At 36.2% G+C, this 23,937-nt stretch overlaps 1 protein-coding gene across 4 annotated transcripts in view; it reads right to left on the reverse strand.

Annotated features, from left to right (window-relative positions):
- ADGRV1 (adhesion G protein-coupled receptor V1) overlaps positions 1–23,937 on the reverse strand; it is a 567,138-nt gene that overhangs the window by 435,468 nt on the left and 107,733 nt on the right. For 3 of the 4 annotated variants that reach the window (XM_086696829.1, XM_086696845.1, XM_025925090.2), the window contains exons 27-36: positions 23,542–23,681; positions 20,417–21,026; positions 17,078–17,293; positions 15,355–15,570; positions 14,471–14,715; positions 13,052–13,233; positions 11,452–12,263; positions 8,303–8,512; positions 1,547–1,677; positions 1–65 (exon numbers count right to left, since the gene is read on the reverse strand). The exon at positions 1–65 is cut by the window's left edge and continues 35 nt beyond it. In XM_086696829.1, coding sequence (XP_086552955.1) covers positions 1–65; positions 1,547–1,677; positions 8,303–8,512; positions 11,452–12,263; positions 13,052–13,233; positions 14,471–14,715; positions 15,355–15,570; positions 17,078–17,293; positions 20,417–21,026; positions 23,542–23,681 — 2,827 coding nt within the window. The remainder of the gene's footprint in view (positions 66–1,546; positions 1,678–8,302; positions 8,513–11,451; positions 12,264–13,051; positions 13,234–14,470; positions 14,716–15,354; positions 15,571–17,077; positions 17,294–20,416; positions 21,027–23,541; positions 23,682–23,937) is intronic. The other variant, XM_086696839.1, reaches the window with a different exon arrangement.

Consider the following 23,937-nt stretch of genomic DNA (forward strand, 5'->3'; position numbering starts at 1 on the left):
ACTTCTTTCTCTTCAGGAATGTTGTCATCAAACAAATGCACAAATATCGTTTTATTCAATGACCCCTATGACAAACAGAAAGAAGTTCATCCTTCCGTTGCCACTGAACACAAAATATCTCTTGCTTTTATTGGCTTTATAAATTATGCATCTAAATAAATTTTCATTTAAACAAGCAGCCTGTGGATTAAAAAATAAATAAAAACCATTGACTCATGGGGAAACCAGGCTGAAAGTAGACAGCAGCTAATTACAGAGGATCCTGAATGCTGAGCTACTGAATGTAGATCTTATCGAATATGCAATGTAGCTCTACTAAAAATGTATGACAAAGCAATACGTTGGGGAGATTTCTATGGCAGTGGTGAATAGGAAAAAGGGGAACGATGAAAAAGGCCGTGTTGCAGGAAAAGTAGGTACGAGAAGGCCAATGCAGTACTGGAGGCAGAAAGTTATGGAACATGGCTTAATATCAAGGGAGTGGAAATGAGGAAGAAAAAGAATGAAACGGACTATCAAACAAGAATTCATACTGAGTACAGAAAAGAGGTGAAGATGGGAGAGTTATAATTAAATGGTGCTGATTTTCTATCCAAGAAATGCTCTTATAAAGTTATTTCCCACCAATCACCTTCTTTCAATCTATCAGAAAGAGCTTCTAATTGGACCTCAAAAATTCAGTGTGAACAAGACATAAAAAGATACTTAAGAGCTAAATTTGTTACTGTCTTGCATTTAAAGTTCCAAGACAGTGAGCAGTAACAGAAAAGGACAAGCACTATCCATCCTGTTCAGAATGACACGGTGGACACCAGAAGTGGGAGGGCAGGAGAGCAGCAAGAGAGCTTGGCTCAAATACAAAGTTGATATATACGATTTCCTTCAAGTAAGTCTGCCAAAGACACAGGAAAAACAAACTCACTTTCTAAAATATATTTATTTATTTATTTTGAGAGAGAGAGAGAGAGAGAGAGAATGCGCATGTGCAGTGGAGTGGCAGAGAGAGAGAATCCCAAGCAGCGGTCAGCATAGAGCCCAATGCAGGGCTCAATCTCATGAATCGTGAGAAGATGAACTGAGCCAAAATCAGGAGACGGAGCCTTAACTGACAGCCATCAAGGCACCCTGCCCCGGGCACTTTTTAAGTCTTAGATATTCTTCGAGTAATGTTCTTCCTCTAGGTTTCAAAGAGAACTCTCACATCAATCTCTGTTAATCCTTGTTTTACATAATCAGAGTTTTCCCATTTTCTTCAAAATATAGTAAAACCTTGGATTGTGAGTAACTTGTTTTGCAAGTGTTCCACAAGTAAACATTTCTAATAAATTTTAACTTGATAAACGAGCAATGTCTTGCAAAACGAATAGGACATGACACTGAATGTCACATGATCTTAGGTGAGCCAATGGTTCTTGAAATTCACTTTGATATATGAGTGCTTTGGATTATAAGCATGTTTCCAGGACGAATTATGCTCACAAACCAAGGTTTTACTTACATTGTTTTCTCTACATAGCTGTGTTAAATCTTTTCTTTGTAGTAATACCTCAGGAAAGAAGAGTTGTCCGGTAGAGTTACCAAAATTGAGTTCTAGATTTTCCCCAATAATTTTCCAGTTAACAGAAACATTTCCTCGACCAGGGGGTGTTCTTACCACATGGAATTGCAAAATTTCTCCTGCAAATGAAATGTAAAGATTGATAAATGTTTAACAGAAAATAAATAGCACTTGAACCCAACAAAACCCCAATTCCAAACATGCAACTATTACGGCACCTTTTCTACGAACATTAAAAGGCTGTCCTGTTTTGAATTTTCCAGAAGCTTTATACATGCTTATTGTTTATTAACATAGGGATCCCACTTTTAAATACTTTCATTTAGTAGAACTTCAGGAAGTTCAATATGTAGAAGTAACCAAAAGCACATGCTAAAATGGGAAACACAAACTTTCATACACTCCAAAACATGCACCAGAACATAAATGTTCTGTAAATTAAAGGGGAAAAAAGTCTTTATGGTCAAAACTAGTAATAACACAAGTAAATTCTTCCTTTACTTCTCAAAAGGACACAAATTCCTTACACTGATATGCAATGTGATTTTACACAATGCATGCATAAAAATGCTTGCAAATACCTGAAAATCACATTTCTTCAAATTGTAACTTACATATACCATCAATGATTTTGTTTTATAAAAAGAAATACAAAGGAAAGGTGTCAAATTTGTACATCAGCCTCTGTAACTTCACCAAAGTTACGGTCTTCCTTCCTGGATGATTGAGGTATTTTAGATACTTTCCATTCTTGGCTTTTATCTTTACATAATACTTTGTAAAATTGAAGAAAATCATGACAATCATTTCTTTTCAACTACTCAAAGAGGAAAGTAAGTTCCTAGGAAGTATTGCTGATGGCCACATTGCTTGTTGAGAACATATGCTCAATTCAAAAGTCACAGATGATGATGAACACAAAGTTAATGAACTGTATCACTAAAAAAATAATTTTTAATGAAAAGATAAATGGAATGGTGTTCCAAAGACTTTAAAAGAACACGGCTTATTTAAATTTGTGGCATAGACTTATAGTTGAAATCCATGCATATTCACTGCAAGTATCACTTTTACTTAGTTATCCAATAAGCAAATACTTCTAACACTCTTTAAACAAGGAGAGGAGAAATAAGACAAAATATGTTTACATTTTCTAATATTTTTCTAATAGGTTTTAAATTACTACAATGTTTTTTATTTCTGAACGTATTTTCTAAGAGAAATGTTTCTTAAAATATCATGGATTAATTAACTTAAAGTTTATCTTAATTCCAGTTACTAAAAAACAAAATAAAAATTTCATGCTAAAGTTAAGCACTCATAACTAATTTTAGGGCAATTAATTTTCTGGGGAGAGTGGAAAATATAAGGCAAAAGTATCAGACTTCTAAAAAAGATTTCCCAGATACTTTAATATATACATTTTTAAGTGTTTTAATACAAGAAAAAATTAATCACCATTACATTAGTAGACTATGTCTGAGAACATATATTTTTTTTTAACCATATAGGGACTGCTAGTTAGGAATCAATTTATCTCAAGGTTAGTGAAAGAAAGCCTGTAGAATGTGCCATAACTGCCAAGATATCATTCAAAATTTATATACTTGTAGAATTCACATGAACAAAAGACAGGCACCACTATGAAATCCTAGAGTTCCTCTATTGTATACCTTCTAGAATTTCTCATAGGGCAGCACTGTATTCAATGAAGGGTTTATTAACTGAGAGACATAAAGAGAGCCTTGGAGTAATTAAGCAGTTTCACCTACAGTGTGGTCTGGTGACACAAATAAAAAGGTTTATAGTTGTGGTTTTTTAAATTTTTCTAGGTCCCAAAACTTACTAATAGTGAAAGAAGAAAATTACAGAAGTTTGATCAAGTGCTAAAAATGCATTATGAACACAAGTGGCAAGAAAACAAAATGTAGGTCAATAAAGATCCACGTTTAAGGGGAACCTATAATCATAATAATAAAATATATGACTACAAGATTGTACACGGAGATCTGTGGGAAAATATACCATTAAAAAGTGAAAATAAAAATGAAATGCTAAGGAGAGAAAAAAAGTAAAGTCCTCCTACAAACTTAATGCGCGTAAAATGCTCAAAGTCTAAAAACACCCATTTGATACCACCTTTAAAAATTTAACAAGTTACCATGCAAGTAACTTGCAAGACAATACTGCAAGAAACACAGCTTGAAGCAGGATACACACACACACACATATAAATAAATGGTAAAGAAAGTATTCCTTAAATACAATCATGTAAGCCCACTGTAAATCATGTGAAAAAGCATAAAGAGTTTGAAAATTTTCCTAACAAATAATCAAAATGACAGTAGTGATATTGCCTCTTTAGGAAAGACTCCCAGGAACCAGGTCCATTTAATATGCTTCCTGGGAAAAATTATCAGAGTTACCCTCTACCTGGATGAGGAGTCAAGAAACAGTCACAGGAAAAGGAAGACTTAGAAACAGGTGCTTAGTCTTTTAAGAATAAAAGGCAAGGGGCGCCTGGGTGGCGCAGTCGGTTAAGCATCCGACTTCAGCCAGGTCACGATCTCGCGGTCCGTGAGTTCGAGCCCCGCGTCAGGCTCTGGGCTGATGGCTCAGAGCCTGGAGCCTGTTTCCGATTCTGTGTCTCCCTCTCTCTCTGCCCCTACCCCATTCATGCCCTGTCTCTCTCTGTCCCAAAAATAAAAAAAAAAAAGTTGAAAAAAAAAAAAAGTTGAAAAAAAAAAAAAGTTGAAAAAAAAAAAGAATAAAAGGCAAGGACAAAAGGAATGCAAAAGGAGGGCAAGTTATAATTGTCATATAAATATTTTGCTAGGTGCTATGCTACAGTGCCTTCTAGTTTTTGCCCAGAATGAAAGCCTAAGCAATGCCCTTACCTACAGGAGAGTCTGACGACATTCGCAGAAGATCATTTTGATATAAAATGCAGAGTCCACCAAAAGTTGGTGATACCATAGAACTCTAAAACAGAAGATCTATCATATAGCATCTAGGCCTAGCCTAATGCAGATTAAGAAATATAAATGTAAAATGTATTTTAACAACTTTAAGTGTTTTGTTTCGTCTACCTGTTCCCAAAACAAACCAGGAGTCTTTCTAAAAGATAAACATCAACTATACTGTGTCCAATAAGAATGGAAATTAAAACAAAGGAAATGTATTTTAACAGATACATGTACACATGCTATATATATATATGGATCATCCAAATTAACTGCCCTCTACCATAAACAGAAAATGATTTAAACTAATTATATAGGGATATGAATCATGTGCAACACAAACTGTCAATATGAACAATTGAGAAAAACGTTGAGTGTGTCTACTCTATAGCAGCTCTGTATGTTTAAAAATTGCATTTCTTGTTCAAATCTCTCCCTAAAAAAGATTCAAACTGTCTCTGAAAAAAGGCACATTTTTAAATCCATTGAATATGGCATGATGATTAGGATGCTGCTGAGTTGATGACCGAGTGACACATCTAACATGGATTTATAACTGGCACACATATAGTTTTCAACCACAGTAAAAATCTATTGCCCCCTATTTTTAAATTTGTCCATTCCATTTGAAAGAAAGTAATATTTACCATAGGGCATCTGTCCAATTGCTTTACAACAAAAAGAAGAAATAGAATTCTACAGAATTCAGTACATTGTTAAGCACGGAGGCAATTCCTCTCCACGAACTAAAAAGGTATTCCAGAGCCAGAAGTTCAGGATAGTCCACATTTTAAACCTAAACACATAAATGAAACTCCAACACTAGGCCAAAAGCAGGGTTAACACTAGTTAAGTCCACATGGCATGATTTTTTTTTACCCTGTTTAAATTTTGTTTAATGTCTATTCATTTTGAGAGAGAAACAGAGCCTAAGTGGGGGAAGGGCAGAGAGTGAGAGGGAGACACAGAATCTGAAGCAGGCTCCAGGCTCTGAGTTGTCAGCACAGAGTCCGACACAGGGCTCGAACCAACAAACTGCAAGATCATAACCTGAGCCGAAGTCAGATGTTTAACCAACTGAGTCACCCAGGTGCCTTTTACTGTTTGTGCAGCAGTTATCTTGAAGAATCACCATGAAATTCTCATTAATTCACTTTGGTAAACATATATGGTTGATACACATTTCTCTGTGCAAGCTTATGGTAACATACACACAAAATTCTAAATTCTTGAGGCTCAATATAATGTTTTTTGAAAAAAGAAAATAGGGACACCTATGTGGCTCAGTCAGTTAAGCGTCCGACCTCGGCTCAGCTCAGGATCTCACAGTTTGTGAGTTCGAGCCCCGCATCGGGCTCTGTGCTGACAGCTCAGAGCCTGGAGCTTGCTTTGGATTCTGTGTCTCCGTCTCTCTCTGCCCCTCCCCTGCTCATGCTCTGTCTTTCTCTCTCTCTCTCAAAATAAATAAACATTAAAAAAAAGGGAAAAAGAGAATTAATTTAGACTCTTGAAAAAACTTATGAATAAAGGTTTAGGAAAGCATGTAAAGGAATCGAATTCACCTCAAATTTTATTTAGAAAATAAGAAAAATCTAGGGAGCCCTCATGCAAGCAGTGAAAGTAAGTGTTTTATTTCCAGTACCAAACTCATGCCTTCAGAGAAATATGATAATGCACATTTTTGACCAATAACACAAGTGGCCTACTGATTTTAATTACTAGTTCTTTTTTCTCTTTGCAAAAAAAACCCCATAAATACATACAAATTACAAGCCCACAGACAATGCTTTTGGTTATTAACAAAATGAAAATGTTTTAAAAGTTTCTAGAAGGGCTTATTTCAACTTCTAAACTTATCTTGCCACAAAGCAAGCACTTTGTGGATGGGCACTGATTTGAGGACCCTACTTGGAGGAGCACTGCCTGAAGACTTCCCCGTTCTTAGATATTTGTTTCCCATCCCAAGTTGTCCTTTAAAATCCTCTACATTTACTACTGTTTCCTCCAGCCCATTTGGGAATCTAATCTCACTTGCTCCCCATGTTACTTTCTTCTTCTGATAATGAATGAAAACACACTCTTCTCTCAGTCTCTTCCCACCTCAGGGAGAGCCTTCTCTCTCTCCCAAAAGGTCTTTTTTCTTTCCCAGCACTTCAGCCTGGTGTTCCACATGGCTCCATCTTTAACACCCTGCTTTTCTTCCTCTATCCACAAAGATCTTATTAATTTTCCTCATTTCAACTATTATCTCTAAAAATCCAATTTCCACCTATAAGCTGAGATAGAGTCAGGTTCTCTGATCAATTTGCTTCTCTCACATGGACATTGGTACTCAAAGTCATTATTCTTTCAACTCAAATCATGTGAAATATTTACCAAAAGTTCCTACAATGTCAAGTTATGCAGCAGATTAAACTCAAGTAAAACATGTTTTCTTCTCACAGATTTCCCTATACACTAGTAATGGACTTTGAGTTCACACAGTATTGTGTTTAAGCTCCACTATGAATAATTGTGTGCTACTTAATTTATCAGAAATTCAGTCTCCTTGTGAGAATATGAGGTGTATACTATTATACCCACTTTATAGGACTAGTGTTCAAATGAAGTATAATAACGAATGTTAAATGTCTGGCACACAGAAGAGACTCACTAAATGTTATTGCTGCTGTCATTACTATTAAGATTAACTTCTACAATGACTTTTATATTACAAATATTTTTTTGAGAGTTGATGATCTGTCTTTAGACTGCACTTACAGCAACCTGTTAGTCATTTTTATTATCGCTATGACAACATGAGATTCTAAACCACAATAAAAGGGAAGAGTGTTGAAATACAGCTCAGACACTTGTACTGGTAAGTTAAATAAACTCCCATGTTTAGAGTAAGGTAAAAGGTAATGCACACTAAAACATATGCAGTTTCCAGCACAGCGATTAACTAGCTGTATGACCCTGTCAAGTCACCTAATCTGTGTCTTAGTCTCCTCATCTGTAAAACACAAGTCCAAATACATGAGCTATATCCTTGTCATTTCTTATCTTTCTGAGGTACAGTTATTTATTCTTCTAAATACAAACTATAGTGAAGCAAGTTATAAATACCAGTTCTATCTCAAACAGGCTTATTCAAAGACAAAAGACATTGCTAAAATGTTTTAAGTAAAAATTAGCTCATATATGCAAAACCCTACATATGATGTAAAATATTAAGTGAGGATTCAAGAAAATCTTTATTTTTAAAGAAAAAAATGGACACATTCTAATTTTTTTCTAGTTTGGCACTTCATTCATAAAATACATCAACACAATATAAAATCCACACTGAAATATTCTCCAACTGCAAACTACTATTTGTTTTGAACAAGGAGCCAGTGTTTCACAGTTTAATATCAACAACTATCACTAAGTACATAGACACTTGCTAGGAACTATGATAAGCACTTCACATTCATTAACTCATGTAATCCTAAAAAAACTATGACATAAGTAGTATTTCTTGTCATTTAACATACGAGAAAGCTGAGCACCCCAAGTCTGACTAACTCCCTTAAAATCACACCAGTGGGAGGAAGCAAGCTGGAATCTTCAAGGCTCCTAAGTATTTGCACAGTTCACTATAGAGCCCTCTCCCAGCTAAGTTCCATGCACACTATATACACAGCTCTACAAAATAACGAAAGGATACAAAAGAAACACCGGAAACTTTAAAAGAATAAACAAAAAATGACTTCCATGGAAAAGAGAATGAATGTGCTGAACAAAAAAAGGAACCCACCTTCATGGCCTATGACAGATCTCGAAGTTGTGTGAAAGCTAACAATTCCCGCCACGTTGTCATTGGCCAAAATATTCACTCTAACAGTGCTGGAGCTGGGCAAAATTCTACTCCCCCCTTCAGTGTACACCAAACTAACTATGATGCTTTCATCATCCTCTGGCTCAGAATCATCCAAAATGGCTAAGACGGCCGTCTTTTTGGTTTCACCTATTAAAAAAAAAATTAGTACAATAAAAACCGAAGTAACAAAATCACCAACATACAGAATTCATGAAAGTCCCAAATTACTTCCATTTTAAAAAGGTAAGGGGCACCTGGGTGGCTCAGTCAGTTAAGCGCCCAACTGTTGATTTAGGCTCAGGTCATGATCTCACCATCCATGAGACGGAGCCCTGTCTTGGGCTCTGCAATGGCAATGCGGAGGCTGCATGGGATTCTCTCTCTCCCCCTCTCTCTCTGCCCCTCCCTGCTCAAGTTCTTTCACTCTCAAACAAACATTTTTAAAAAGTTAAGTAAAAACATGTAAGTGAATATCATGAACAGTATTAGTGCCACTATAAGCAAAAGTTGTATGTTAATCTGTATATCCTTTCACATAAAACCCTGTAAAATTTTATTAATATGGACAGATTGCGGAGAACGTTTTGAATTATGGAAAAAATTTTTAAAGGGTAGAATTATTTCAAAGAATCACAGTTTTATTCCTGGTCTTTGCCTAGAACAATGAACTAGCCAGGGAAAGGATTTCTAAAGCATCTTCTTTCAGAAACACCTCTCTCTCTAGGTGAGTGGAGTCTCATTCTCATTCTGGCATTACTGTGAATAATTTTCTTTAGGTAATCGAGCCAAAACCTCCCTAAAAGACTAGGAACACTTAGGAAATAGCAGTCAAAGAGTGGCAAACAGAAAAGGGATGGCAAATTCTGAGTGAAAAGAACCAGCCTGAAGGAAATGAGTCTTTGGATAACTAGATGACAGCATCAAATATCAGTTTCCAAGAGGTGGGGAAATGAAGGAAAAAGGCAAAAGAGGAATTCAGAGGGCTGTGTAACAATGACAAGGCTCAAGCAATCTATTTTCCCATTTGCACTAGGATCCCACTAGTGTGCATGGAGCAACACTAAACACCCCTAAACATGACATGGCTTCTGCATTTCAGCCTGTTTTCCTCCACCTAATTCTTTACCACTTTCTGGAAAGAGGATGAAAGGGTGAGATGAGAAAAGGCAGGAAAAAGGAGAAAGGGGATAAGAATGCATGTTCTCTCATGACCCTGTTGCATTTCATCAATTCACAGTATCAAGACTGCCTCAAGAGACTACAGATTATCTAAGAATCTGGGTTAGATATAAAATATAGTCCATTTTGTGTGATGCTAAAATTATAATTCAAGGTAATACTAACTTGTATATTACTTTTTAAATTTTGGTGGGGGGAGAATGAGTGGAGGATGGGCAGAGTGAGAGGGAGAGAGAGAATCTTAAGCAGGTTCCTCATCCAGTGCAAAGGTGAATGTGGGGCTCGATCTCACAACCAAGAGATCATGACAACAAAATCAAGAGTCAGACGCTTAATCCACTTAGCCATCCAGGCGCCCCAATGCTATTACTTTATATAACTTTCTCTGTAGTTACTAAAGCTGCTGGAAAATCTAACTTTAAATTTTCATCTCCAGTCATCCTCATTATGTTTTCATTATTTCCTTTGAAATAAGGAGAAATGTTACCAATTACCAACCTGTGGTTCCCACTCCACCAAGCATATCATATTCCATTATTCCCAAAATCATTTACTAGGAAATAACCGTTATAGGAATGTGATGTACTATTTTTAAAATTTACTTTTAAATTTTAATAATTTACTTTTAAAATTTATTTTTAAAATTTACTTTTAAAATTTATTTTTAAAATTAAAACATAATGCTTATTAGATATGTCAAAAAGTATACTACATATGCATCATGATCATGACCTCCAATTACTGTTTCCAAAAACAGTATATGCAAAAAAGTTAAACAACAAAAGATGTAATCAATTGCTCTAATACATGGAATTGTGAATAATATTTATTTCATTTTTTTTGTATATTGCGAGGCTTTTTTAAGTGTCCATCTTTTCATTCAGGCAAACTCTATGCTAAAAACTATATGGAATCTATAATTGCCCAAATCAGGATTTAAACAATGATCTTAATAAAGATATCTTTCTCCCACCCAAAGATAATTATTTTAACATCTAAACATTCCAAGTCTAAATATCATGATTCAATTAGACCTGAAAAAGAAAACCCATGAATCCAACCCTAATTCTAATGTGTTGGCCAAGTTACCTATAATTATATTGTTCATGAAAATTTACAACAGTTATCCCATCCAAGCCTAAGAACATTATTATAAGCTGTTCTATCACTAGGCTTAATTTAATATCAATGAAGTCATCAAAGTTCATACTGTTTATACTTACAAATTATTTTCATTGAAAATTCTCATGGGTAAGAAGTATTGATAGATAGGAAAATGAGTATTTTTTTTTTAATTTTTTTTTTTCAACGTTTATTTATTTTTGGGGCAGAGAGAGACAGAGCATGAACGGGGGAGGGGCAGAGAGAGAGGGAGACACAGAATCATAAACAGGCTCCAGGCTCTGAGCCATCAGCCCAGAGCCTGACGCGGGGCTCGAACTCACGGACCGTGAGATCGTGACCTGAGCTGAAGTCGGACGCCCAACCGACTGAGCCACCCAGGCGCCCCGATAGGAAAATGAGTATTAACTGAGAAGCTTTTTAATATGTACTAGAAAAATCAGGATAAATCTTCATGCCTAAATAGTATGAAATTTGGTAATTTCCCTTACAAAATTAGAACTTGCCTTAGAGTTGCCTGTTTCCTTAAAGGTACTGCTGTAACTATAAAGGAATAAGATACACACATTCCCTGAAAATCTTTTTTGAATAAACTAAAAGAGATACAAGTCACTCTACATATGCCATGTCAACTACTAACAAGCTAACTTCTTTTTTAAACCATACTGCACTTTCATATATTAGCAACAATCTACACAGTAAGAATTCTTATGAACATTTTCATAAAAATTGACTAGAATGACTTTACCAGGGGAAACCAAACCTCATTTAGAACCATCACTTACCTTCAGCAAAAGTCAGAATATCTCCAGCACCTACAAAATCTAAACCTTCAGTAGCAGTTCCACCAACAACACGCCATTCGACTGTCACCTGACCTAAGCTGCCCCCCGTCCTGAGGATCATCAGCTCCACTGTGGTTTGGGGCTGTTCCTGAACTTCGACATATAAGCCATCTTCTGAGGTATTGGGACTAATACTGTAGATCACAAACACTCCAAAGGCATCACCATTTAATGCTATGATAACTGTAGAAGTATTTGGCTGTCCTATGGTTGGTTGGTTTTCAAAACTGGCTGTGATGTTCATGAGGTGAACTTCAAGGAGAGAAATTAGAAAACTCTCATCCATCTCTGGGAAATCATCAGGAAGAATAGAAACTGTGAGATTTGCAAATTCATCACCTTCCAGCATTATGGCCCATTGCCTTGTCACAGGCTCATAGTCACTCCCAGCCACAGCCTGACCACTAAACAGAGATGCTACCCTTGTCATGTTTTTCCTGTAGGTCCAGGAGTCTGAGATGTTAACCAATGGACTGATCCATGATGTCATCCAAAAACAGTGGGGGCCCTCAGAAGCACTGAAAAATGAAAATGCCAAGCATGCATGTTCTTTGAGACACAAAGTGGCACAGGTATACTGGGGTTCCTCCATTGCAGAGACATTCACCCAAGTTCTCCACAGTGGGTCAGACACCCCTTGAATTGGCGATTCATAGTAGGACAGTAAATCTTGACCTTCCTCCACCGCAAGAGCCACTACATCAATATCAGAAGTACCGTAGAACAACAACAGCCGACCAAAGTGCCCTCCGCTAAAACATGGAGTGACAATTAAAAGACAGGTTAAGCACTCAAAGCAATCTGTGGATTAATTAGAAAAGGAAAATACTGACTGGAGTTTTTACTTTTTTTAAGTGTAAAAGTAATAGTACAAATGCAACCATGTTTCTTAATTATATTTGTCATTCAACATTTTACTTTCTCATGTAAGGGAATCCTGCTGGTTTGCAATTAAACAATAGTTACTCTTAACCAAGCTATTCAAAGATAGCCAAATCATATCCATTTCAGAATTATTGAACAGAATTAGAAAATGAATTTTCATTACCAGATTTCACAGAAACGAAGTAATAACGATAATGGCATGAGTTCATTTTAAGGAAATGTAATTACTTGCCACAAATTCCCAACACCTCATTTTTCTATTTCTGAAGGAGCTCGGTGAACTGTATGCTGCCTCACACACACACATGCAGAAAACACAACCACTTCATACAGCATCTGAATATTCTTTAATTTGGAAGCTAGTTGTATTTAAGTTCTAATTCAAAAAAAACCAGAGATTAAAGCAGTAACTTTCTGTGGTTAGAAAGCCCAATGATGTATAATCTATTATCCATTTCACTAAGAATAGGTATGATAAATATATTGGGTTCTTCATATTAATAGGCATAATTCAATTAACAAATTACCATAACCTAGAAAATAATTTATATTTTATAATAACCACAAAACCTAAGTTATTTAATTGCACAAGAGGTCACTTCCTACCACCCACAAGCCCCATCCCCCCACAGACAGAAGCCATTAGTTCATATACCTTCGCCTGACAGTTATGTTAGCACAGGAACTTCGCTCCAGAGGCTCTTGAACACGATAAACCGACTGAACAAAGGCTACTGTACCATAAGGATTATCATTGGCAGGAATAATAATATTTGCCACTCGATCTAACCCAATAGTACCTCCACCAGAGGCATCAGTTAGCTGCACTTGGATAACCTAAAAATACAGTGAAAATTTCCTTAACAGAATCCCAGTTCTGAAATTAAAATAACAATGATGCAGTGGGAGAGGAGGGGGAATCAAACATATAATCCATACAAAAACAAGGACAAAATATAATGTAATATGAATGGACTCAAAGAAACTCCCATTACATTTATAAACCCAACATGTAACAGAATAATCCATTATCAACTTTTAATAATAAAGCACAATTATATATAATAAACACAGGCTACTTAAATTCCTTAATATTCAGTAATATAATCTTGGGAATCAATTTTTAGATCCTTGTTTATAGTTACCATTTCAGTAATACATTTTATGTTCATTATATACATTTTTTTTTTATTCAGGGAAAATATTGCATGTATGTTTTATAAGTAATCTATTATGCTTTATTTTCCACATTATCTTAAATGGAAATTCTCTAACAAAATTTAAAACAAAAGACATCATATCATAATGCCACCTAATTTAGAGAGAAGGAATGAGAAATGTTTTATCTGTATTAACTAATATCCAATATTTTAGAACTGAATAATGACATAATTATCACTCAAGTGAAATGTTATGGACTTCCTTTCTATAAAAATCTGATTCTATTACAGAATAAATGCCATTAAAAGTAATTTAATGAGACCTAGGCTTTAATAATACTTGAATTTCATAATATAAAATTATCTTTAGCTAATATATATTAATAATGAACCAACTTTCCCACTGAGGCTCTATTTTTATTTGCCACCTAGCTTATTTACCATGAAATATCAGATAGATATGTCTAACGTGGTATCTGCCATATACTAAATTCTCAAAACTATTAAAGAATAAATAAAGAAGCAGAAAATCAAAATCTAAATTTAATTAACATCAACTGGCTAGCACTCAAGCTAAAAGGGAATCTAGATACAAACAAATTAACAGTTTATATGGAAAAATGTATAAATATACATGTTAAATCTATAAATATGTATATTTAATCATTCAATGAAAATGTTGAAAATACAATGTAATTGCACAAAAAACTTATAAAATGCAATATGTACAAGAACTTTTTCTAGAATATTCTTGCTTTTGTTATCTGTAAAAATCACTACCATATTTTGAAAATTCTTGTAGAAATAATTAACTTGACATTCTCTATAAATGCCACAATAAGAGCCATCTGTTCTAGTCACTATAAGACAAGGTATGATTTACAGTGTCATTCTATACTAGCCATTCCTCTCACCTCTTCGATCTCCGGAACGTCGTCAGCCAGGACCTCTAACAACAAGGTTTGAATGGTTTCCCCAGGGGCAAAGGTCACATTACCTGAGACAACTTGCAGGTCACCAGTAGCAAGCTGTCCATTAATGGTGGCGACCCACTGAACAGTAACATTGCCGAGTGTCCCAGAATTTCGAATTATTGGCAGGTTTACCTTCACTGAGTTAAACTCAGGTTCCTCTACAATAAGTTTAGTAATCTGAAAACCTGAAGGGCAGAACAGAGTTCATTTCAAATACAAAATGAAACTGAGGCAACACAGAGCTAACCATTATTACCCTATAGTTGATTCTTTTTTTCCCTTAAGCAGTCTTTCAAAATTTCCAAATTATTGTTCTCTATGATAGAAACAGAAACCACAAACTCAGGATCCCACAGGGCCAGGCATATACCAGTCATGAGTGAAGTGGGTCTACTAAGTTCTGTGGCTAATTGCACAGCAGAAGCCTGGATCAAAGAGGCAGCTGTTAGTTTGTACCCACAACTGATGCTATGCAGGAAAGGAGGCTCAGTGTTGTCAGATTTCCTGCTAATCATGAAAGCCCAGAAATCCAAACTTTTGTGTAAATTTCTGTAAGTTAATTTTTGAAAAAATTGTCTAAGATCCACAAAACACATCTCGAGGTCATATCGGACTTAAAAGCCTAAAAGTTTGTCCCTTACATATTTATGCTAAGACGTTGATTCCTTTTAATAACCACTAAGCACTGCGAGTGAGGGTGTACAGGTATCCTATGTTATCAGTAACAGCAGGTTAAAAAGAGAAACATGATCAAATTAATCCTAAGTCCCTAAAAAGAAAGAAATGTATGATCTATATCAATGAGTTAAAACTAGTTTGGTTACCAAATAATCCATAGGGGTCATCAGAGGCCTCAATGATAATGATTGCCTCTGTTAACACCCCTAATTTGGCTCCTCCTGTTGTCTCATTCAGCAGTTGCACAAGAAAAGATTCTTCCAGTTCAGGGTAGATGTCATTAATGATGTATATTGGCACAGCTTTACTGGTTTCCCCTTCTAGCAAGACCACATCCGATGAAGCTATGCTATAATCTTCACCTATAAAGATAAATAGCAAAATGCTAAGACAATTCCCTAATATTCCCTAATAAACATGCCATATACTAGTGAAATATTATGATGTATCAAATTTCACGGACATACTTGTAAAGCTTTTTTAAGGACAATGACTACATATACTCTAAACAAAATGATTTTACCTCTCTTCCCAGAAAAAATGGGTTTGAGATCATAAAATAATGAAAAAGACCTCCAAAAGATGTTCAAGTTTATCCTTTCCCTTTTAGTAAAATGCATACATAATTTCTTCTATTTGTCACTACAGACATAAATGTCAATACAGACAAAAGAGATGATATGGCTATGGACTCAGACAAAGATACACAGTCATCCATTACCACAAGATAACCCCTTATCTACAAAAGCAAAAGAAAATGTGTACAATACTTTTAAAACGAAAAAGAGAACTAGAATCCTGACCTCACTAGAAAGAAATTATACTGTGTACAGATACAGGCATGTCTGCATTATCAATGTTACAGCTGGAAACTATGGGCTTTCCTATAAAACTGGATTAAAAGCTGCTACTGCATACTGCTCAGGATGGCAGGAGCTTTGTTCCTGGTCAAAGCCTGGGTAGGGAAAGGAGAGAGTCTTCTTATGAAGCCTAAGGGCTAATTTCCTAGAACACTGATTCATCCCCACTGTTTGTCAATATGTAAGGCCCTGTATAGACAGTCAGGTATTCCTCAGTCAGACTACCTAAGATATACGTGTGCACATGCGCACATATGCACACACACATGCATACACACACACACACACACACACACACCACTTAGGAACTAAGTGAGCCTTGTTTATTACCTTTTCAAGCAAATATCATATCCAAATGATTTATTTCAAAAGGTCAAGCATGTTATCCATTCACACGCCCGTTCCTCTGAGTGCATGCTAGAAAGATTCTAACTGAATAGCTCTCTGGCAAATCTCCATCTAGATGCTGTAACCGCACCAACAAAAAAGGCAGTCCCCTAATGCTTGCATTTGGCAATGAAATCATTTTGCTTACCCAGAATAGTTAATGCAAGCCATTGCCTCTTCCACATTCTTCATAAATAAATAAACAAGCAAGATAAATGGGTTGAGAGTCAAGACTGTTGCCAAGCACTGCAATCATGTGGCTGCACATTTTATCCTGCATTCCTCAGGATCATTTACACATGAATCCCTTTCAAAAAACTAAAAAGTACACATAGAGAAAGCCTAACAATATTTCCCTTAGTTTACTTTTTGTTGGTATGTGCATATTTTGGTCATTTTAACTTTAAAATTCATATATAATTTTGCTAACATTTCTCAAGAATTCTGCAAAACTGGTGCCATAAATGCATGATAAAAGCTCTACATTTATGCCTTTAAAAAGATGCAAGAGAACTATTGTTTTCTAGTTGATTTTTCTCACTACATCTCTAAGTGGCTTTGTTAATTAAGAATATAATTTCCCTCTAAAACACTTCACTGCTCCTTGGATGTCTCTTCTCACCCGCCACTGCAGTTATTGGCACGGCTTTAAACTTCACAGAAACATCTGCGAATGCTCCTCCTGCTCTAGTCACATTGATAATGGGTCCAACGTGATTTTCTGCCACTCGAACAACTGGTGCCGAGAGCTGAAGAGTTCCAAACGCATCGTCATTGGCAATGATGATTAGTTGAGCAATGGTTTCGACCTTAGGCCCAAGGCGTGGGGAATTTGGAACTGAAAGAAGAAAAACTAATGTATTAAAATTCTACAAACTGGCCAAAAGTTACCAGGAAGCCTCAGCAGCAAGATCAGCCAAATGAGAGCTTCATTTGGTATTTTCTCTACTATGTATATCAAAAAACATTTACTGACTCTTATGTACTGGCACTCATCTAGACACTAGGGAAACAAAAATAAATTAAACAGAAAGTCCCTAGTCTCTTTTAGCTTTACATTCTAGAGAGATTTTTATTATAGAATCTCTAGCAGAGGAATAGTCACCCTGCAGGAATAATTTAGTAAGTATTGGAAATTTGTCAAAAGGCAAAAAATGGTTCAAGTGTGACTAATCATCACTTTGCATAATATTAAAACAGATAATGATGACACCTACAGAATTATGCTCTTCTAATTAGTTACCAGCATGCCATAAAATTTTTTTAAAAACAGCATTTCAGTTCCAAAATTGAGTAGTAAAGTAATTAAGCTTCGTGCCCTCAAAGACCAGCTGCAAATCATCATTCTCTAATTAAATTACTGTCTCTCTGTGTCCCTGCCCTTGCTCACAAACCTGTTCCTCTCTGCCCCCTCTCAGTTAACACTCACTCAACTACCTTGGCCAGAAAGCAGTCAGCCTCAATGCTGTCTAACACTGATTCAATCAATTGTGCTCAGTACTTTCAAGGCTTTCTTCTCACTTGCCCCTGATTTTAAACACAGAACCTTCCACAACCCTCCCTAATTTATTTTCTAGGTTCAATTTCAACCAGCACCCTTGACAAAACTACATAACAAGAGACCTTTCAACACAAACAAAGCATCAACAAACTCTTACTAGCAGTAAACAATTCTGAGTTGGTATTTAAACTCTCTAATGATTGTAGTACTTGGATGTGTGTGATAATAATAAAATTTAACATTTTCTGAGAATTTAATCTAAAAACAATAACACCATTTAATTTCAGTGGTATAGGCCGAGACCATGTTAAATTGTATCACAGTTAAAATCAAAATCAAAAATAATGATTTATTGATAATGAATCAATATAATATAATTAAATTCACTAGATTAGGCAAGAATTTGCCTGGCATTGTTTTAAGCACTTTTCTTGTATCAAGTTATTTAATCCCCACACCATCTCTATGGGGCAGATAACATTGTCCACATTTTACAGATTAGGAATCAGAGGCACAAAGATGGGGAGGAAGTCACATATCATGCTAGCACTTGGCGGACACATCAAGAGGCATCCTGTAAGGGGCTGTCTAAATCTCTCATTCCCCACAGACAATTCCACATCAAACCAGGTATAAAACCTTCAATTACCCACAACTGTTCATTCTGCGCTATGCTCTTACCCAAGTGCTGATAACCTCTTGTCTTACTGCTCTCCTCAAAATTAATGAGTATACGCAGAGCACAGCAAGAGAGACCCTGCTGGGTCCTACGCTGATTTTGTCTATTAAAATTTAGTCACTATCACACAGATTTGCATTTAATTGTTCTTTAATTATTTCACATCGTATCTTACACCTATTGTGAGTTGCCCCAAGTACGCTGCCTGGTTCCAGGAACATATCAAACATAAAACACATAGTGATTGTTTCTCCCATCCTACAGCACATTGTTATTCTGCATATACCATGCTATTAACAATAATTGTTCATACCTACTGAATGCTTACCAGGTGCCAGACACTGTATTCATTTTCACATATATGATTGTATTTAAGTCCCATGATATTTCTGTACAATAGGTAAGGAAACTGGGGGCCACAAAAAGATTATGCCCAATAGTTCATTACTGTACATTGGAATATAAGTTCTCTTAACACCAACGCCCAAAGCCCTAGCTACCACTGTATGTGATACTCCCTTCCAGGTTTATTTCTATCTTATTCAATAAACTGTAAGTTCCTTGAAAACAAGGCATTTTTTAAATTCTTAATAAGATTAATCACTGGGTTGTATTACAAATTTTAATCTTAAATCTTGTTAAGAAAAAAAGGGATGGGGTATTGTGTGAGAATTTTAATCTTGACTGTAATCTGAATCTTTAATGTGAGCAGTTGTCCTATAAAGTAAATTTCCTTCTATAATCCTGGACTACAATTACTTACATTGTGGACAAGAATGCTGCTCACTATATAGTACATCCATCTAGGTATTACAGTAAGGTGAAGAAATTTATTTATGAGAAAATTTAATTTATATGGCAAAACACAGTCAACATGTAGCTCTTGGAATATTACCTTTGGAATATGTAATTCCAGCTTCCTTAAGAAGGTTTTATTTGTTTTCTTATAAATATTGCCATAAAACTGATGTTAAATTAATATCAAATTAATGTCACTAATCTTCCTTGTTCCCTTATTCCAGGAATTCTAGATTTTTCTCTTTATTTAAAAACACGTTTCTAAAAGTTACATGGCCGCTTAGAGAGATATTAACACAGTAACCGCTTTCAGCTCCGCAAGCATCAGGCATGCTCTCTACCAGTAGCCACCAGACTCTCTACAAAGCCACTGAGCCACAACCCCAAGGGGAGTGGCTGCTACTTTTCAAAAGAAGATGCTGCACCAGATCCTCTGCCCAACATGCGTCACTCCTCATTCTTATCCCCAACTAGTGCTTTCTTCTCAACTCTCAGTGACTCACAAATTTACAGGATTTCTTACTGCTACACAATCCTGTCCCCCTCCCCTCATGCAGTTGCTGGATCTACATACTCATCACCAAAGAGGCTACATGAGTTAGGGAATCTTCCAGAGTGGATCAAAGTGAGGGAGGCTCAGGATCTTACTTACTACCAGGACTGTCCCTGAAATCCCCAGATTAATTCTAGAATGATTTTGAAGCTGTAATACATAATACAATAGTACTAAAGGTCACTCGCACGGGATTACATAGAAGCTTTTAAAAATTTAGTCTGGGAACATTAGAGACCTGTAGAACATGACTTCTTGTTTTCAAGTGTCCCACTTCCATTTGCCTTATAGATCAACTTTTGTATGATGATGCTTTCAGAGTCAGAGCTTACTATTTTTAGAGAATTTTCTGCTATACCCAATTCTTAATTTATTATTTTAGGATTCTTACCTCAATAATAATAATAAAAACACACTAGTGGTTACTTACTTGGGCGATTCTGTACTTTCTCTATTAAAGTAGAGTTGAGGAGTTCAACAAACACAGACTCCGACCTTTCTGGTTCATCATCATCCAAAACTGAAATACTTATGGTTGCCTCACTCTGATTGGCTCTGAAAAGAGCAAATCCAGAAGCTGGCATATAGTCTCTTCCTTGAGTTGCTCTGGCTATACTGGGTGGAAAATAAGGTGGTTTTTCCATATCATCCAGTGTTGCATATGTTACTATGACTTTTCCCATGAGGCCTTTTAACCTTATCACTGATAGTGTGATATTCTGGGTTGCTTCTTCAACTTTGATAGGCCTATTTTTCTCGGAAAAGATGAAGACCCCACAAGGATCATCACTAGCCAAAACTGTTAATGTGGCATTAGTGTGAACTCCCAAAGAGCCACTGGACACACTGATGATTGACACAGAAAAGGCCTTATCCAGTTCTGGATCTTCATCCGGAAGAATTTCCACTGTGATGTTGACACTCTTCTGCCCAATCTCAAATGTGACATTGCCAGAGGTGAAGGCAAGATCGCCATCAGGATCAGAGTCTATGCTCCAAAGCAAAGTCACTTGAGACAGAGCTCCATGGTTTCTCAGAATCTAGAAGATATTTAATGGTAAAATGTATTAAAAGAGGGATTAAAGTCATTGATTTAGAGGTTTTTAAATATAGAATGATAGTATATTCAATTTTTATTTTATTCTTTATAAGTTATTATCAATAGTATAAGATTCTAGGGGCACCTGGGTGGCTCAGGTGGTTAAGTGTCCGACTTCAGCTCAGTTCATGATCTCCCAGCTTGTGGGTTTCAGCTCCACGTTGAGCTCTGTGCTCACAGCTCAGAGCCTGGAGCCTGCTTCGGCTTCTGTGTCTCTCCCTCTCTCTCCCCCTCCCCCTGCTCATTCTCTGTCCAAAAAATAAATAAACATTAAAAAAAGGGACTATAAGATTCTTGATGGCAGGGAAGAAGTACTACCCATCTTTGAAGACCCTCAGAGAGTCAACTTAAAAAGTGATGTTGCATGAAGCTACAAATTGACTGAATATTTTTAGCTTCTAACTAAACTACCTACAGCTGTATCTTTTCTGCAATATTAGTAATGAAGCAAATGTAATTAATAATTTATTATATATGTATATATTTTTTTACAGTTTATTTATTTATTTTGAGAGAGACAGAGAGAGCACAAGCAGGGGAGGAGCAGAGAGAGAGGGAGAATCCCAAGCAGGTTCCATACCACCAGTGCGGAGTTCAACGTAGGGCTCGAACCCACAAAATGTGAAAACATGACCTGAGCTGAAATCAAGAGTCAAATGCCCAACCAACTGAGCCACCCAGGTGCCCCTATAATTTATTATATTTAAATACACTCATGAATATTTTTGTTTTTACTGCAAGATGGTATACCCTTCATTGTAAGGAATAATGAATGATATTTTCTGAAAAGTTAGACAAAAACTCATTTCGGAAAACAAATTATTTCCTTTTATCTTCAATGTAATATGGAAAACTCACCAAAAAAAGTATTTCACCCAAGGTTTGATAAAATATATTTAAGAAGAAATGCTTTTGCCAGTAACATGTTAAGAAGAGTAAAGAGGTTTAAAATTACTCCAAGTCCCAAATAATAATTTTTATTTATACTTAAATCTGAATGTTAATCAGAGTAACATTCAAGACAACAATTTTATAAAACTTGATCCCTTCTTTTCTTTTTTTCTTTTTTGAATAGTTATCCTTTCTAATATTGAATATCTGCCACAAGAGTGCTAAGGGATGTATTTTGAGTGATCTTTCTTCATTATTTACATAAAATTTGAGGAAGGTGAGCAAGCTTCTAGCTCATGCCAGTTGCTTAACAATAGAATTCTGCTTAATTCCTAACTGGAACAAAGCAGTGTAGGAAGTACACCTACACACACACACACACACACACACACACACACACACACACACACCCCACAGAGAGTTTTCATTATTAGTGCTGTTCATAAATGTTTTGGATTTTCTTTCTCTTTGGGAGAGAGATGAGATAGGATTGCATCTTTCTACCCGTTAACATTAGGCACTGCCATGTAACTTGCTTTGACCACAAAAGTGTAAATGGAAATGTTATGAATCACAAGAAACTATAAGAGCCAGTATGAGGTTCTCTACATCCACATTCCCACCCCTCCCTACAACCCTCCCACCCCACCAACCACCATGAAGACAGAAGGACTCACTGAGCTGTTCCCTCTGTATCCTTGATCCTTCAATGACTGACAACTGCTAAGTTAAGTTGCAGATATACCATGAGTGGAAAAACAAATCTTTGTTATATTAAGTCACTGAGCTTTAGGAGACATTTGTTACCACAGCCTAAGCGAATTAGTACAACATCTATATAAAATATCACTTGTATAGCTCCACTATATTCCTTAAAGAGTTATGATTCCTCAGAATCACAAGATAAATTTATATGCAAAACTACATAAAAAGACAAATCTTGGGGCGCCTGGGTGGCGCAGTCGGTTAAGCGTCCGACTTCAGCCAGGTCACGATCTTGCGGTCCGTGAGTTCAAGCCCCGCGTCAGGCTCTGGGCTGATGGCTCGGAGCCTGGAGCCTGTTTCCGATTCTGTGTCTGCCCCTCCCCTGTTCATGCTCTGTCTCTCTCTGTCCCAAAAATAAATAAAAAATGTTGAAAAAAAAAAAATTAAAAAAAAAAAAGACAAATCTTTATTCAAATCCCTATTCAATGATCAATTTGTATTGTATGTACCACTAGGCTCATTCCCTTCTACCTAAAAAGGAAAAAAAAAATAACATAAAGGACACCTTCATAATACAATAAAACAGTTTTAAAAGAAGACAAAGTGGGGGCACGTAGGTGGCTCAGTCGGTTGAGCATCTGACTCTTGGTTTTGGCTCAGGTCATGATCTCATGGTTCATGGGTTCGAGCCCTGGGTTGGGCTCTGCTCTGGCAAGGAGGAGCCTGCCTGGCATTCTCTCTCTCCCCCTCTCTCCACTCCTCCCCTGCTCACACACTCTCTCTCTCTCAAATAAGTACACTTTGGGAAAAAAATAAAAGTAGGCAAAATGTCTAAGGCTGCAGGGAAAAAATGTACTCACATTTAATGTAACAGTGCTGTACCCATCTTCTGGTTCAGTTCCACTGACAAAGAGTGACTCAGGGCTAAATTCAAATACACCATGAGCATGGTCAGAGGCTGCAATTGTCACTAGAATTTGTGAAGCCACTCCTAGACTGGCTGCATGAATAAGTTCCAACAAATAGCAAGAAAATGTTAATAAGTAATTTGCAAACCAAAAGAAAAGCTAAGGAACAACTTTTTGAAAAGAGTTGTTCCATTCATTGAGTACGTTCTAATTTGTTTTAGAAAGAAAGGCAGACACAAATGGTTGCCACACATATTCATGCTTTTATGACCTTTCTCTATTTTGGCACCAACGTGATATACAAGGGCTGTATAAGCACTTGGAGATGAATAAGGAAAACTTGTTTTT

The sequence above is a fragment of the Puma concolor genome, chromosome A1, assembly GCF_028749965.1.
Source record: "Puma concolor isolate L17-30 chromosome A1, mPumCon1.1.hap2, whole genome shotgun sequence".
NCBI lineage: Eukaryota > Metazoa > Chordata > Mammalia > Carnivora > Felidae > Puma > Puma concolor.